Source organism: Nannospalax galili, unplaced genomic scaffold, assembly GCF_000622305.1.
Source record: "Nannospalax galili isolate Female #2095 unplaced genomic scaffold, S.galili_v1.0 scaffold538, whole genome shotgun sequence".
Taxonomy (NCBI): domain Eukaryota; kingdom Metazoa; phylum Chordata; class Mammalia; order Rodentia; family Spalacidae; genus Nannospalax; species Nannospalax galili.
Window position 1 is genome coordinate 4,936,428 of NW_008343842.1, and position 11,212 is coordinate 4,947,639.

The 11,212-nt window shown below is 57.0% G+C and overlaps 1 protein-coding gene across 1 annotated transcript in view; it reads left to right on the forward strand.

Moving 5' to 3' along the window:
- Lemd2 (LEM domain containing 2) overlaps positions 1-10,696 on the forward strand; it is a 15,976-nt gene extending 5,280 nt beyond the window's left edge. Inside the window, exons 4-10 of the mRNA XM_008840147.3 lie at positions 269-344; positions 2,256-2,332; positions 3,175-3,254; positions 5,206-5,351; positions 6,520-6,621; positions 6,696-6,798; positions 9,543-10,696. Coding sequence (XP_008838369.2) covers positions 269-344; positions 2,256-2,332; positions 3,175-3,254; positions 5,206-5,351; positions 6,520-6,621; positions 6,696-6,798; positions 9,543-9,693 — 735 coding nt within the window. The 3' untranslated portion in view covers positions 9,694-10,696. The remainder of the gene's footprint in view (positions 1-268; positions 345-2,255; positions 2,333-3,174; positions 3,255-5,205; positions 5,352-6,519; positions 6,622-6,695; positions 6,799-9,542) is intronic.
- The last annotated feature ends 516 nt before the right edge of the window (positions 10,697-11,212 follow it).

Genomic DNA, 11,212 nt, shown 5'->3' on the forward strand with positions numbered 1-11,212 from the left:
GGAAATTGGTTGTAGTTGGTAGAGTACCTGCCTTACATGCATGAAGCTCTGGGTTCTGTTCCCAGCACTCAGGAGGTAGACAGGATAATCAGAAATTCAAGGTCCTCCTCAGCTACCTGAAGTTCATGGTCCATATGGAATTCATGAGACTGTCTCAAATATGTAAAAACCCCTCAACTTTAGAGGTGTTCCTTGCTGTCCAGAGGGGCTTGGCAGGGTGGCTGAGGAGGTGCAGACAGGCCCCTGACCGGTGGTTCCTGCCTTTCAGTTCTGCCAGGCCAAGCAGAAGGCGGCTTTGCTGGAATTACTGCACGAGCTCTACAACTTCCTGGCCATCCAAGCTGGTGAGTAGCCAGCAGGTCCTACCCAAATCAGCCCATAGCTGGGCCAGAAAGACATTCAGTAGCTGAGCCAAACCTGCCCCTGCCTCCTTCCTATCCCCTTCCCATCTTCTGAGGGTGCAGTAGGGGCCCGGTTCTGGTTTCTCCTTCAGGCCCTGGGTCCTGGTGGGCATACACACAGGCCTCTCAGATGCTTCCCCTTCTTGGAGAGATCCCCCATTCAGTGCTTTGGGGCCTTGAGCTGGTGTAGAAGGAGCCAGGCCTCCAGAGCTTCCTGGACGTGCAGCACTGGTTCTGTCTTATCCTCACCTGTAGGAAATCCCAGGGGATTTGCGTGTGGCCTGACTCCAAGACACTGTTCCGCACTAGGTCTGAGTGGCTGTTCTCCTCCATCCCACCTTCTGGATTTGGCCCTTACCTCATTAAAGGCCCTGGTACCTCAGGACAGAACTGAGAGAGGGCTGAGGTCCCAACCCATGGGCAGTGTGGACCACATCCCTTTCTTCTGCCAGCTGGAGATGAGTTTTGGCCTGGACATTGTGCTGGTCCTCACAGGGTCCTGCTCATAGGCCTTGCGTGGTCTTGTGGGAGACCTGGGCCACACACTGCCCCAGGCACAGTGACTTAGCTGGAGCTGTGGGGAAGAGTGTGCCAACCCAGATAGGCTTGGTCATATGCATTGGAGGAGGGGCAGGAGAGGACTCAGGATATCACTGGCAAGGACAGGGCCTCCCAGGAGAGGAGAGGGGATGACAGTAGGAAGTGCTGGGGTGCCAGGCCCCAGAAGCCTGACCCAGGAGGCAGGGGGCAGGGGCGATGTGCTACAGCAAGTGACAGTGTCATTTACACAGAATCATTTTAAAGCTTTATTGACAAAGCTGGGCATGGAAAGGGGACAGGAAGAAGCAGTCCGGAGGCCAGCAGGGAGGCTAGACAGGGCAGGGCTAGTCCAAGTGGGGACAAGCGATAGGGAGAAGCTGCCTTTGCCTCAGGGGACACAGGGCCAAGATCAACTTGAAGTGTGAGGATTTGGCTATGTTGGGAGGGTCAATGCTCCAAGTTCATTTTCAAGAAAACCACCCCTTCCTGTCCAGTATACAGATGTACTGTCTGGCCAGGCCAAGCCCCCAGGCTGGGCCATGTGGAAGGCACACAGGCTATGCATGAGTCTTGAGGGGCATTGCTTGTACCTAGTCCTATGCTGTCCTGGCTCTTCGGGAGGAGATTGACTGATGGGAAGCAGAGCCTGGCAGGAAGCCATGTGAAGGAGAGCCAAGGACTGTGGCAGGCCCCAAGTCTGCTGGGGGTGTCTCAGGAAGTGGTCCTTGGGCCAGGCCTCAAAGGCTGGCCGAACTAGGTAGGGCTGCAGCTCTAGGCTAAGTGGGAGCCAGCCTCCTGGGATGCTCACAGGATGCCCTCAGCCTGCCAGCTGACACCCCACATGCCCTCTTCTTCCCGGGGACCCTTCGGGACATCCAGGGTCCCTGGATTTAGCATACCAAGTACCAGCTTCTGTTCTGACCAGAGTCCCTGCAGTGGCACAGCCTCCTGCCTACTACCCAGGCGTGTTTATTTATAGTGCCGTCCCAGTGCCTTTTGAAGCTCTGTCTGCTCCTTTTAGGGATCAGTCGCCAACAGACCTTGGTATTGGGCAGCTTTTTTAGTCATTTAATGCAAATCGCTGCCCTGCTTTGCAGGTCAGGTTTTAATGATCTGGAATTGATCCAAGCTAAATGGCTTTTGATCTTGCAGCAGAGTGAAGATGCCCACGGAAGCCGGGCGCCGCTGGGCCACATGCTCCCGATTAGAGCTGATGGCTTGATTCTGCTGCATTTTTAGGCCATTTCAATCTTTTTTTTTTTTTTTTTTCACCTCTTCTCTGTGTTTCAATGTGACTTTTTTTTTCCCTCCTAGGTAATTTTGAGTGTGGCAATCCGGAGAAGCTAAAAAGCAAATGCATTCCTGTTCTGGAAGCCCAGGAGTACATAGCCGTGAGTGGACTGTGGGCCTCTCCCTCTCCGGAGGCTGCGGCTGGCGGCCTATCGATTCTTCAAGCCTTGCAGTTTGTTTTTCCCTCCCTTTTCACTGTGTGGCTCTTGGTTTTCTTTCTTCAGAATTAGTGAAGTGTTGGGCTACCATGAGTTAAAGCAGCCACAGAGGGGACAGGGGACCAGTCCCAGGGCCGGGATTGTGACCCAGGGCTACCATGAGTTAAGGTCCCAGGGCTCCGACTATGCCCCATGGCTGGCCTTGCTGAGTATGGGCGGGCAGTACCACCTGACCCCAGGACCCTTTCACTAGCTGACCTGCCACAGCAGGCAGCCCCTTCCTTTGTTCACGTTCCACCCCTTCTCAGTGACTGTCCCATCTGTCCAGTCCTCTGCCCCCTGCCCCCTTGTGATTCCTTGTGGTTATTGAGGTTCCATTTGAGTTTCTCCATAGCCTCTCTAAGGTAGAATTACCAAACCAAACTTTGGGCCTGGCAGGTGCCTTAGGGTCATGCAGTTCAGTTTTCATGTTACAGATGAAGAGACTGAGCTGCACAGCTGGGCCCCCACACTGATGCCCTTTTCTAGCCGCCCCAGCCCTAAGCCCCCAGCAGCTCTCTGGCTGCAGCTTTGGCCTCTGATCCTGGTTTCTGGAGCCTCAGACCTACATTCTTCCCCTGCTGTGTGGCATCACCTCCTTTGTCCAAGCTTCTTGGCTCCACAGCCCCAGCCTGCTTCCCTGGGGCTTGCACAGAGGGCTCCCTAATCCAGCCTCAGAATAATGCTGTTCCGGGTGGTGCCCCAGGCAGAGCTAATCCTCCTCCTCTGCAACCCCCCAACCCCAGAATGTGACCAGCAGCTCCTCCGCGAGGTTTGAAGCGGCACTGACCTGGATACTGAGCAGCAATAAGGACGTGGGCATCTGGTGAGTGTGTGCGGGCGTCTGGTGAGTGTGTGGGCGTCTGGTGAGTGTGTGCGGGCATCTGGTGAGTGTGCGGGCATCTGGTGAGTGTGTGGGCGTCTGGTGAGTGTGTGCGGGCATCTGGTGAGTGTGCGGGCATCTGGTGAGTGTGTGGGCGTCTGGTGAGTGTGTGCGGGCGTCTGGTGAGTGTGTGCGGGCATCTGGTGAGTGTGTGCGGGCGCCTGGTGAGTGTGTGCGGGCGCCTGGTGAGTGTGTGCGGGCGTCTGGTGAGTTGTGTGGGCGTCTGGTGAGTGTGTCCGGGCGCCTGGTGAGTGTGTGCGGGCGCCTGGTGAGTGTGTGTGGGCGCCTGGTGAGTTGTGTGGGCGTCTGGTGAGTGTGTGCGGGCGCCTGGTGAGTGTGTGCGGGCGTCTGGTGAGTGTGTGTGGGCGTCTGGTGAGTTGTGTGGGCGCCTGGTGAGTTGTGTGGGCGTCTGGTGGTGTGGGCAGGTTGTCACAAGGTGGCGGTGCTGTCACTGTCCTCACCCATTGGCTGCCTCCCGCCCTCACCCTAGGGTTTCAGGTGTGAAGTTGGGGCACTAGGCGGAGCGAGGCAGCAGCAGACAGACACACTGGGGCTGTAGGCTAGGAAGCAGTGCCTGAGAGGCCATCCAGGTGTTGGGATGTGAGCCTGCTGACCCTGCTAATCCTGCCTCCTCCTGCACAGCTGGCTGGGGAGGGAGTTTTTCTGTGAACTTCCTCTCCTGGGGTGTGACTTGTCCTTTGTAGAAGAAGCGATTGTGCATGTTGGCTTTGCTCAGTATGGAAATTGCTTAGGAAATACTGGGTTTTAGTCTGACTGGGCAGTTTCTGCCTTGTTTATATTGCTGGCAAGCACTGTTAGCAGAGACAGCAGCCCTTTCAGGAGGCTGAAATGCCCCACGTGATTGCTTTGCGGGGGAGGGGTGCACCAGCCCATTCCAGGCAGCCCTGGAGACCCCTGCTGAAGGAGCACGGCCACACAGCCCCTTCCATGGCTCTGTTTGTCAGGATCTCTGTTCAGGCTCCAGCTCCTGATATTAACACACACTCTAGGGCTTTGTTCGCTTTCTCTCTAATCCGCCCAAATTACTAATTCCATCAGCAGTGTGTCCAGCAAAGCCCCTTGGGTGGCTTGGCCTAAAGCTCGGTAACTGGATGTGTGGCACGATTAAGATCCGCTGGCTTAAGAACAGCTGCCCTGAGAGGCCAAGCGATTTTCCTGCGTTGGGAAAGGCAGAGAATATGGCTTTTTCCCTCTGCAGCAGCGCTCACTGGAGCTGCTGACTCAGAAGAATGATGACACTTGCCTTCTCCTGCAGCCGGGAGGGTAGCTGGGGCACTCAGACAGCCAGCAATGAAAATGGGGCTCAAAGAATCGGGGCACCGTAGCAGGTATCCCAGAACACAATGTAAGGGCTGGGACATTGCTGTCCCCGCAGAGCCCATTACCAGCTCACCTGCCACTTGACTGGTCTGGGACAGCCTGGCTCCCATTCACCATGAGCCTCACAGTGCCCCCATGATCTTCACACTTAAACAGTTTATGCGTCTGCGTCACAGAGGAAAAGCGTAACCTCCTAGATTCTGTCTTTCGGTTCTTGCCACACACTTGCAAAGCCAGGGATTCAGCAAACATTTCCATTTCTCTGTGCTGGGAGGTGGGAATCCAATTTACAGTTTAATCTTCCCCATGCTGAGAGAGGCCGTCAAAGACCAGGCAGAGGGGAACACCGATTGAGCGGTAGGGGCTCAAGCTTGCCGCTGTCTTTAAAGCTTCATTCTTTGTAAGGAGCCAACGTGGGAAATTTCAGGAAGAGCACAGCCCAGTTACCAGGCAATCTGTGAGCAAGTCAAGGCCTCTGGTCCCTCTTCCCTGTGCCCTCAGCTCCTAGCTCCACCAAGCTCATGAGTGTTTACAGGCCTGTGTCCTGTTTCAGGTTGAAAGGAGAAGACCCGACTGAGCTGGTGACAACTGTGGACAAAGTGGTTTGCCTAGAGTCCGCCCGGCCCCGAATGGGCATGGGCTGTCGCCTGAGCCGCGCTCTGCTCACCGCAGTCACCCATGTGCTTATCTTCTTCTGGTGTACGTCTTGGGTGCCCGCCTTGCCTTCCTTTCCCCTCCATCCTGCTGTTTGCAGAAGCCCAGCTGGGCGGCTGCCTGGGTGTGAGTGATGAGGTAGAGGTGCCAGAGGGAGCATCCTGCCCAGTGGGCCTGGGAGTTGGCTAACCACACAGGAGATGCACAGGCCACCTCTGCCCTGGCTGTCTTTACCTTTGGGACTTGGTGGGGAGAGCTGCAAGAACCCTAGCCATGTCCTGGCTTGGGACTGGGGACCGACTCTCATCTTCCCTGAGACAGTGGGCCCTCTGCTTCCCGTGGCCCAGCCAGGGTCCCGCGGGGAGAGCTGCAAGAACACTAGCCATGTCCTGGCTTGGGACTGGGGACCGACTCTCAGCTTCCCTGAGACAGTGGGCCCTCTGCTTCCCGTGGCCCAGCCAGGGTCCCGGTGCATAGACCAGCTCTGTGCAGGAGGCACTGCAGAACCTTGGCCTAATTTATTAACTCCCTGAAGCTGTAGACATCCCCCCAGAGCCACAACACCGGATGAAGGCAGGGAGGATGCAGGGTGCAGGCTGGGAAGGAAAGCCGGGCTCTCTGGTGTTGGGGTGCTTTGAGCAGCATCCCAGTGTCCAGCAGTACCTGCAGGGGAGGGGCTGGGGCACAGAGGTGGCAGCTGTCAGGAGAGCCAGCGGCAGGTCATGGGCTGCCCTGTGCAGCACCTACCCCACACCATGCCATCAGGTGGTTACCAGCTGCAGCGTCTCAGAATACAAAGGCTCAGCATGTATCTATGTATGAAGTGCAGGCTCAGCTCACGGGGGAGAAGATGAAAGACCAGAATGAGACTGGGAGGGCCTGAGTTCCTGTACCCAGGACACCTCTGAGGACAGCAGTGGGGGAAGATGACCGCTTGGCCTACCATTGCTCTGCAAGTCCCGGGCCTAGCTCCCTGCCAGCCTGCACCTGAGCGCACTAACTGCTCGGGGCCTGGCTCCCTGCGCAGCCTGTGCCTGAGCGCACTAGCTGCTCGGGGCCTGACTCCCTGCACAGCCTGCGCCTGAGCGCACTAGCTGCTCAGGACTCATTTGAGGTCCTCATCCTCCAGCACCATGTCTGCGTACAGGGCCACTCCAAGCATCTGAACGGCCAAGGAGATGCCAGTGTGTGACAGTGTTCTGTTCCCTTCTAGGCCTGGCATTCCTGTGGGGGCTGCTGATCCTCCTGAAGTACCGATGGCGGAAGTTAGAGGAGGAGGAGCAGGCCATGTATGAGATGGTGAAGAAGATTATAGGTGCGTGGCCCCTGACGGGAGAGCCCCCCTTGCCCTCTGGGGCCTGGCACTGACTGTTGGGCTCTCTCCTGCAGATGTGGTCCAGGACCACTATGTGGACTGGGAGCAGGACATGGAGCGCTACCCTTATGTGGGCATCCTCCACGTGCGCGACACCCTCATCCCCCCACAGAGCCGGTGAGTTCCCTAATGGGGGTGACTTTGGATGACCCCACAGTCCCATTCAAGGGAGCCCAGAGCTTGGCGTTAGTGGTCAACTGAAGAGAGCTCCACCCAGCCTCTGGGGAGAGACCGCCTGCGCTCTGCTGCCATCTTGGTTCTTTGTGGCAGAATAGGATGTATGGGAGCATCAGCACTCCTCTGTAGAGGCACACTAGCCATTGTGCTGTGGTTGTTGGTCAGAGTCCCTTCTCTCAGTGGCTGCAGCTGTGGGGGTAGAGAGGTCCAGAGTAACTGGGGCTGTGCCCAGAGCAGCTCTGGATCCTTGTCTGTGGTCCTCCCCATCCCTCTTCCCCTGTAGACACTGTCAGCAGCCTGGTACCCTGTGGACACAAGAACGTGGTCACCAGCAGCTACAGGCACATTTGCCTTGCCACAGCTGGCATGGGAGAAGTGGGCTTCCTGACACTGTCTTCAAGCAAGAGAACAGCTCCCTAGTAGTCTTCGGGGCACCCTCCTTGGGGTGCTGTGGGCCAGAATCAGTTCCTTGTCCTTGAGTCACTGGCCAGGAGAGAGGGTTGGTTTCCAGGACACAGAGTGTAGGAGGAGGGGCAGGGCCATTGTCAAGCACAACTTCAAAGCATCTTTCATGTGGACTGTGATGGCTGGAGTTGTGTTCAGGGTAGGGTAAGGATGGGGTCTCCAGCAGGGCCTACTCTCCTGTCAGTACAGATTGCAGCAGGCTGTGTCCTTCTCCAGCCAACTGTCCTCTGCCACATGATGCCTAGAGGTCGCACTTCCCAAATGTTCAGAGGACCAGGCTGCTGTGGGCTCTGTATAGGCACCCTCCCTCTTGGTCCTCACCATGGCCCACAGACATGAGGACAGTAAGGGCCCATCAGATGGGTGAGGCTCTAGGAAGTGAAGGGACTCGCTCAGAGTCCCGTAACTGGTAGCATTGTGCACACCCATTACCAGGCTCTGTCTGTCACCCTTTTTGTGCATCCCAAGGGAAGCAGAGGTGCCACTTGCAGGTCTGGGTTTTTTGTTGGTTTTGTGTTCTTTTGTTGAGGTAAGAGTCTCACTTTGTGGCCTAGGGTTAGCCTCTGATTCACTCTGTAGCCCAAGCTGGCCTTGAACTGATCATCTTCCTGACTTAGCTTCTGAGTGCTGGACTTAGAGGCAGGTGCCCTGCTTCTGGGTCATTTTAAACACAGCCATACCACTGGCTGTAAAGCTCAGTGGCAGGACACTTACCTGGAGTGCCAAAGCCCTGGCCCCTCCCCCACCAACATGTATATACTTGGCTGCTGTCCCCAGGTGGCAGGGAGGGAGCCACTGCCTACAGGGGCTAATGCTGCTCTGAGAAGTTGGCCTGGGGAGGCCACTTGATGCACCTAGACTGTTGCCTAATTCCTGGAAGTCATGTAACCAGCCTGTTTAAGCCTCCTCATAAAACGGTGGCTCCACTGCCTGGCAGAAGGCTGTGGTGGAGGGCCGCTCTTCACTCAGCCACTCACTCCACATGTATCTGCTGAATGCTTACTACCTACTGTGGCATGGGAGAAGCGGAGACCTGTGCCCCGCTGGAGCACTGTTTCAGAGAGGGAGACGGGAGTGTAGGAAAGTGGAGTACTAGGTGGTGACAGGTCCTGAGGGAAAGGCCAAGAGGGTGGCCTTGAAGCTCCTGGTCAGTTCCAGGCATGTGAGGAACGCACAACAGCAGCTGCTGGCCCTTGGGCTGGCCTGGTACCAACACACCTTTCCTATAAGCACAGGAGCCACAGACAGCCCTGCACCAGACTGCGGCCATGTCACTCAGACACCATAGGCTGCCACTGGCCAGGTGCATGGCTGACTCCTGGGGTCTGAGTCTGTCCTCTACCCAGGAGGTCCACTTACCCCAGTAGCTTCTGACTGTCTGTGAGCCATCTGTCCATCCAGGCAAAGTTCTCTACATGGAAGGATGCCTTGGTTGGATGGAGGTTGAGGGCACACTTGAGGGACCCTGAGACAGGCAGGGAGCTGATTGAAGCAGCAGGCTCGGGACAGGCATGGTCCCTTCTCTGGATGGGAAGCCTGCTTCCTCAGGGCCCCAGCATAAACTGGTGTCATCCTCCAAGCTATCTCCAGTGAGACTGTGGCCTTGGCCAGACCATCCTGAACAGGCTGAGATAACAGCCTGATCCCCTGGAAAGAAAGCCCCTGCCCGACCTCCTGACTCTTCGCCTCTGTTTGGCCTCTCCCTGGAGACCCTGATGCTCCCACACATACAAACTACATGTGAGAGAAGGTGGCTACAGCACTGAGAAGCTGGGGCCCTGTGACATCATCTGGAAGAGACAAAAGCTGCCTTCCCTGTGGCCCTGGAACCTTCTTGTTGGGGAGGGACATGAGTAGAAGGGGGAGCAAGATCTGCAGCTGGACTGGCCCCTGGCCCCTGGCTCTGGCTCCCGAGGATAGGTTTCTGCTTCTTAGTCCACCTGGTCAGAGGCTTCACTGGTCCCTGCCCGAACTGCTGTGATTGGCCAATGTGGGGTACTCTGATGCAGCTCTGTGGTGAGGGGTGGCCTGGCACGGCTGCTGCAGGGATGGTGAGCCAGCACAGCCTTACATGGGGAACAGGTCTGTAGCCCAACAGACTGCCCTCTGCAGTTGTGTCAATGCCTGACAGCACATCTGCTCTGAACAAGTGCCCCAGGAGCTTGGGAGCACATGTCGTGGCCCGACCCCACCTGCTGAACCACACACTTTACTTGCAGGCGCCGCATGAAGCGAGTATGGGACCGCGCTGTGGAGTTCCTGGCCTCCAACGAATCCCGGATCCAGACTGAGTCCCACCGTGTGGCTGGGGAGGACATGCTGGTGTGGAGATGGACTAAGCCCTCCTCCTTCTCTGACTCAGAGCGATAGGCCTGGGGCCTGTTTTAGCCGCCCTAGTCTGGCCACCCCGCCAGACCTGTGGTGCTCAATCACACCTGCCTTAACTGCCTTCCCGGCAGTCTGGTTCCAGGACATGTGGTCTTCCCTAGGGTGGCAGGGAGAGGCCAGTGAGGCCCCTCCTCTATGCCAGCCCTCTGACCGAAAAGGAGAGAAGGGCTTGTTCCCTGGGTAGGAACAAGGGCCTGTCAGAAGTTCTGCTCACAGCTGGGAGGCTGGCCCTGGGCTGTGTCTCAGCAGGCGGCCAGCCCTTCTAGTCCCTGGCTTGGGAGGTGGGTTGGGGTGGAGGGCTGGGGCAGCAGGGGCCTGGGGAGTGCTTGGTCCACGTGCCTTCAGAGTGTTTCCAGGGAGCTCCAGGGGGAGGAGAGGAAGCCTGTCCTACTGCTGGGTGGGCAGCTTTGTTCAGAAGGGGAAGAAAATAGAAGTTAGAATACCAGTGCTGTAGGGGACTGAACAGAGGCACCAGGCCCTAGGTCAGGAAGTAGGAGCCAGCCAGGACTAGACAGAGTGGCAGGTCCAGGTACAGCTGCCCGCTCCTCACAGAACTTGCAATTTCAGACCAAAACTGCAGCCAGGTGTGAATCAGGTGGAGGATCCCTGAGCCTTGAGCTGGGGCTGAGCCTCTCCGGGCTGATGGCCTCATTTTACTGTGACCAGACCTCTCCTGGCTAATAGGAACTTACAGCATGGGTGGGGCACGGCTTTGTGGCTGTGCCCTGCCCCCTGCCGCCCATATGGAGCAGTGCAGGCCATTAGCCCGCTGTGCTGCTAGGATCTGCTCCAAAAACACCCAGCGGGGGGCCTTATTGAGTGCGAGCCTCTCCAGCACTTCATTCCAGCCTGCCTGGCCCTTGCCCACAGCAGGCAGGAGGGCAGCCACTGGAGGAGGGGCACGGCTGCCTCCAGAAGACACACGCTGCCCCCTTCTGGGCCTATTGGCATTTTTCTGTTTCTTAATAAAGTGCCCGTCTCCTCATTTGAGCAATACTCTTAATTTCCTCTGAAGTCTGGGTGGCCAGCAGGGCTGGGATCTGAGCTCTCTGCCTGTGCAGAGGCCTTGCTCTCATAATCAGGCTCCAGCCGGAAGAAACACTGCGACAGGTTTCCATGTCAGGGCTGGAACTGTTGGATAAATAAAGTATTTATTAAAAATGAATGCAGTCTCCTCCATGACACATCCCCTTTCCCCTCAAAGCCATGCCAGAGAAGGCCGTGCAGGGTTGGACCAGGCTGAACCTCAGGCAGCTTTAACCTTGCTTAAAGTTGTATGGCCGTCTGTCCCAGAGGACCCACAGCCCAGTGGGTACCCACCCATATAGGAGCCTCTTCCCTGGCTCCGTTTCCACTAGCCCCCTTCCCCTGGGTTTCACAGGGCTACTAAACCCTGGGAGAGGAGGAAGGAAGAGCCAAGGGAGGCTGGATGGGGCTTCCCAGGAGCTGGTAATAACTCCGAGCAGACAACCTGGGGTTGGTCTGGTGGGCGCAAGGAATG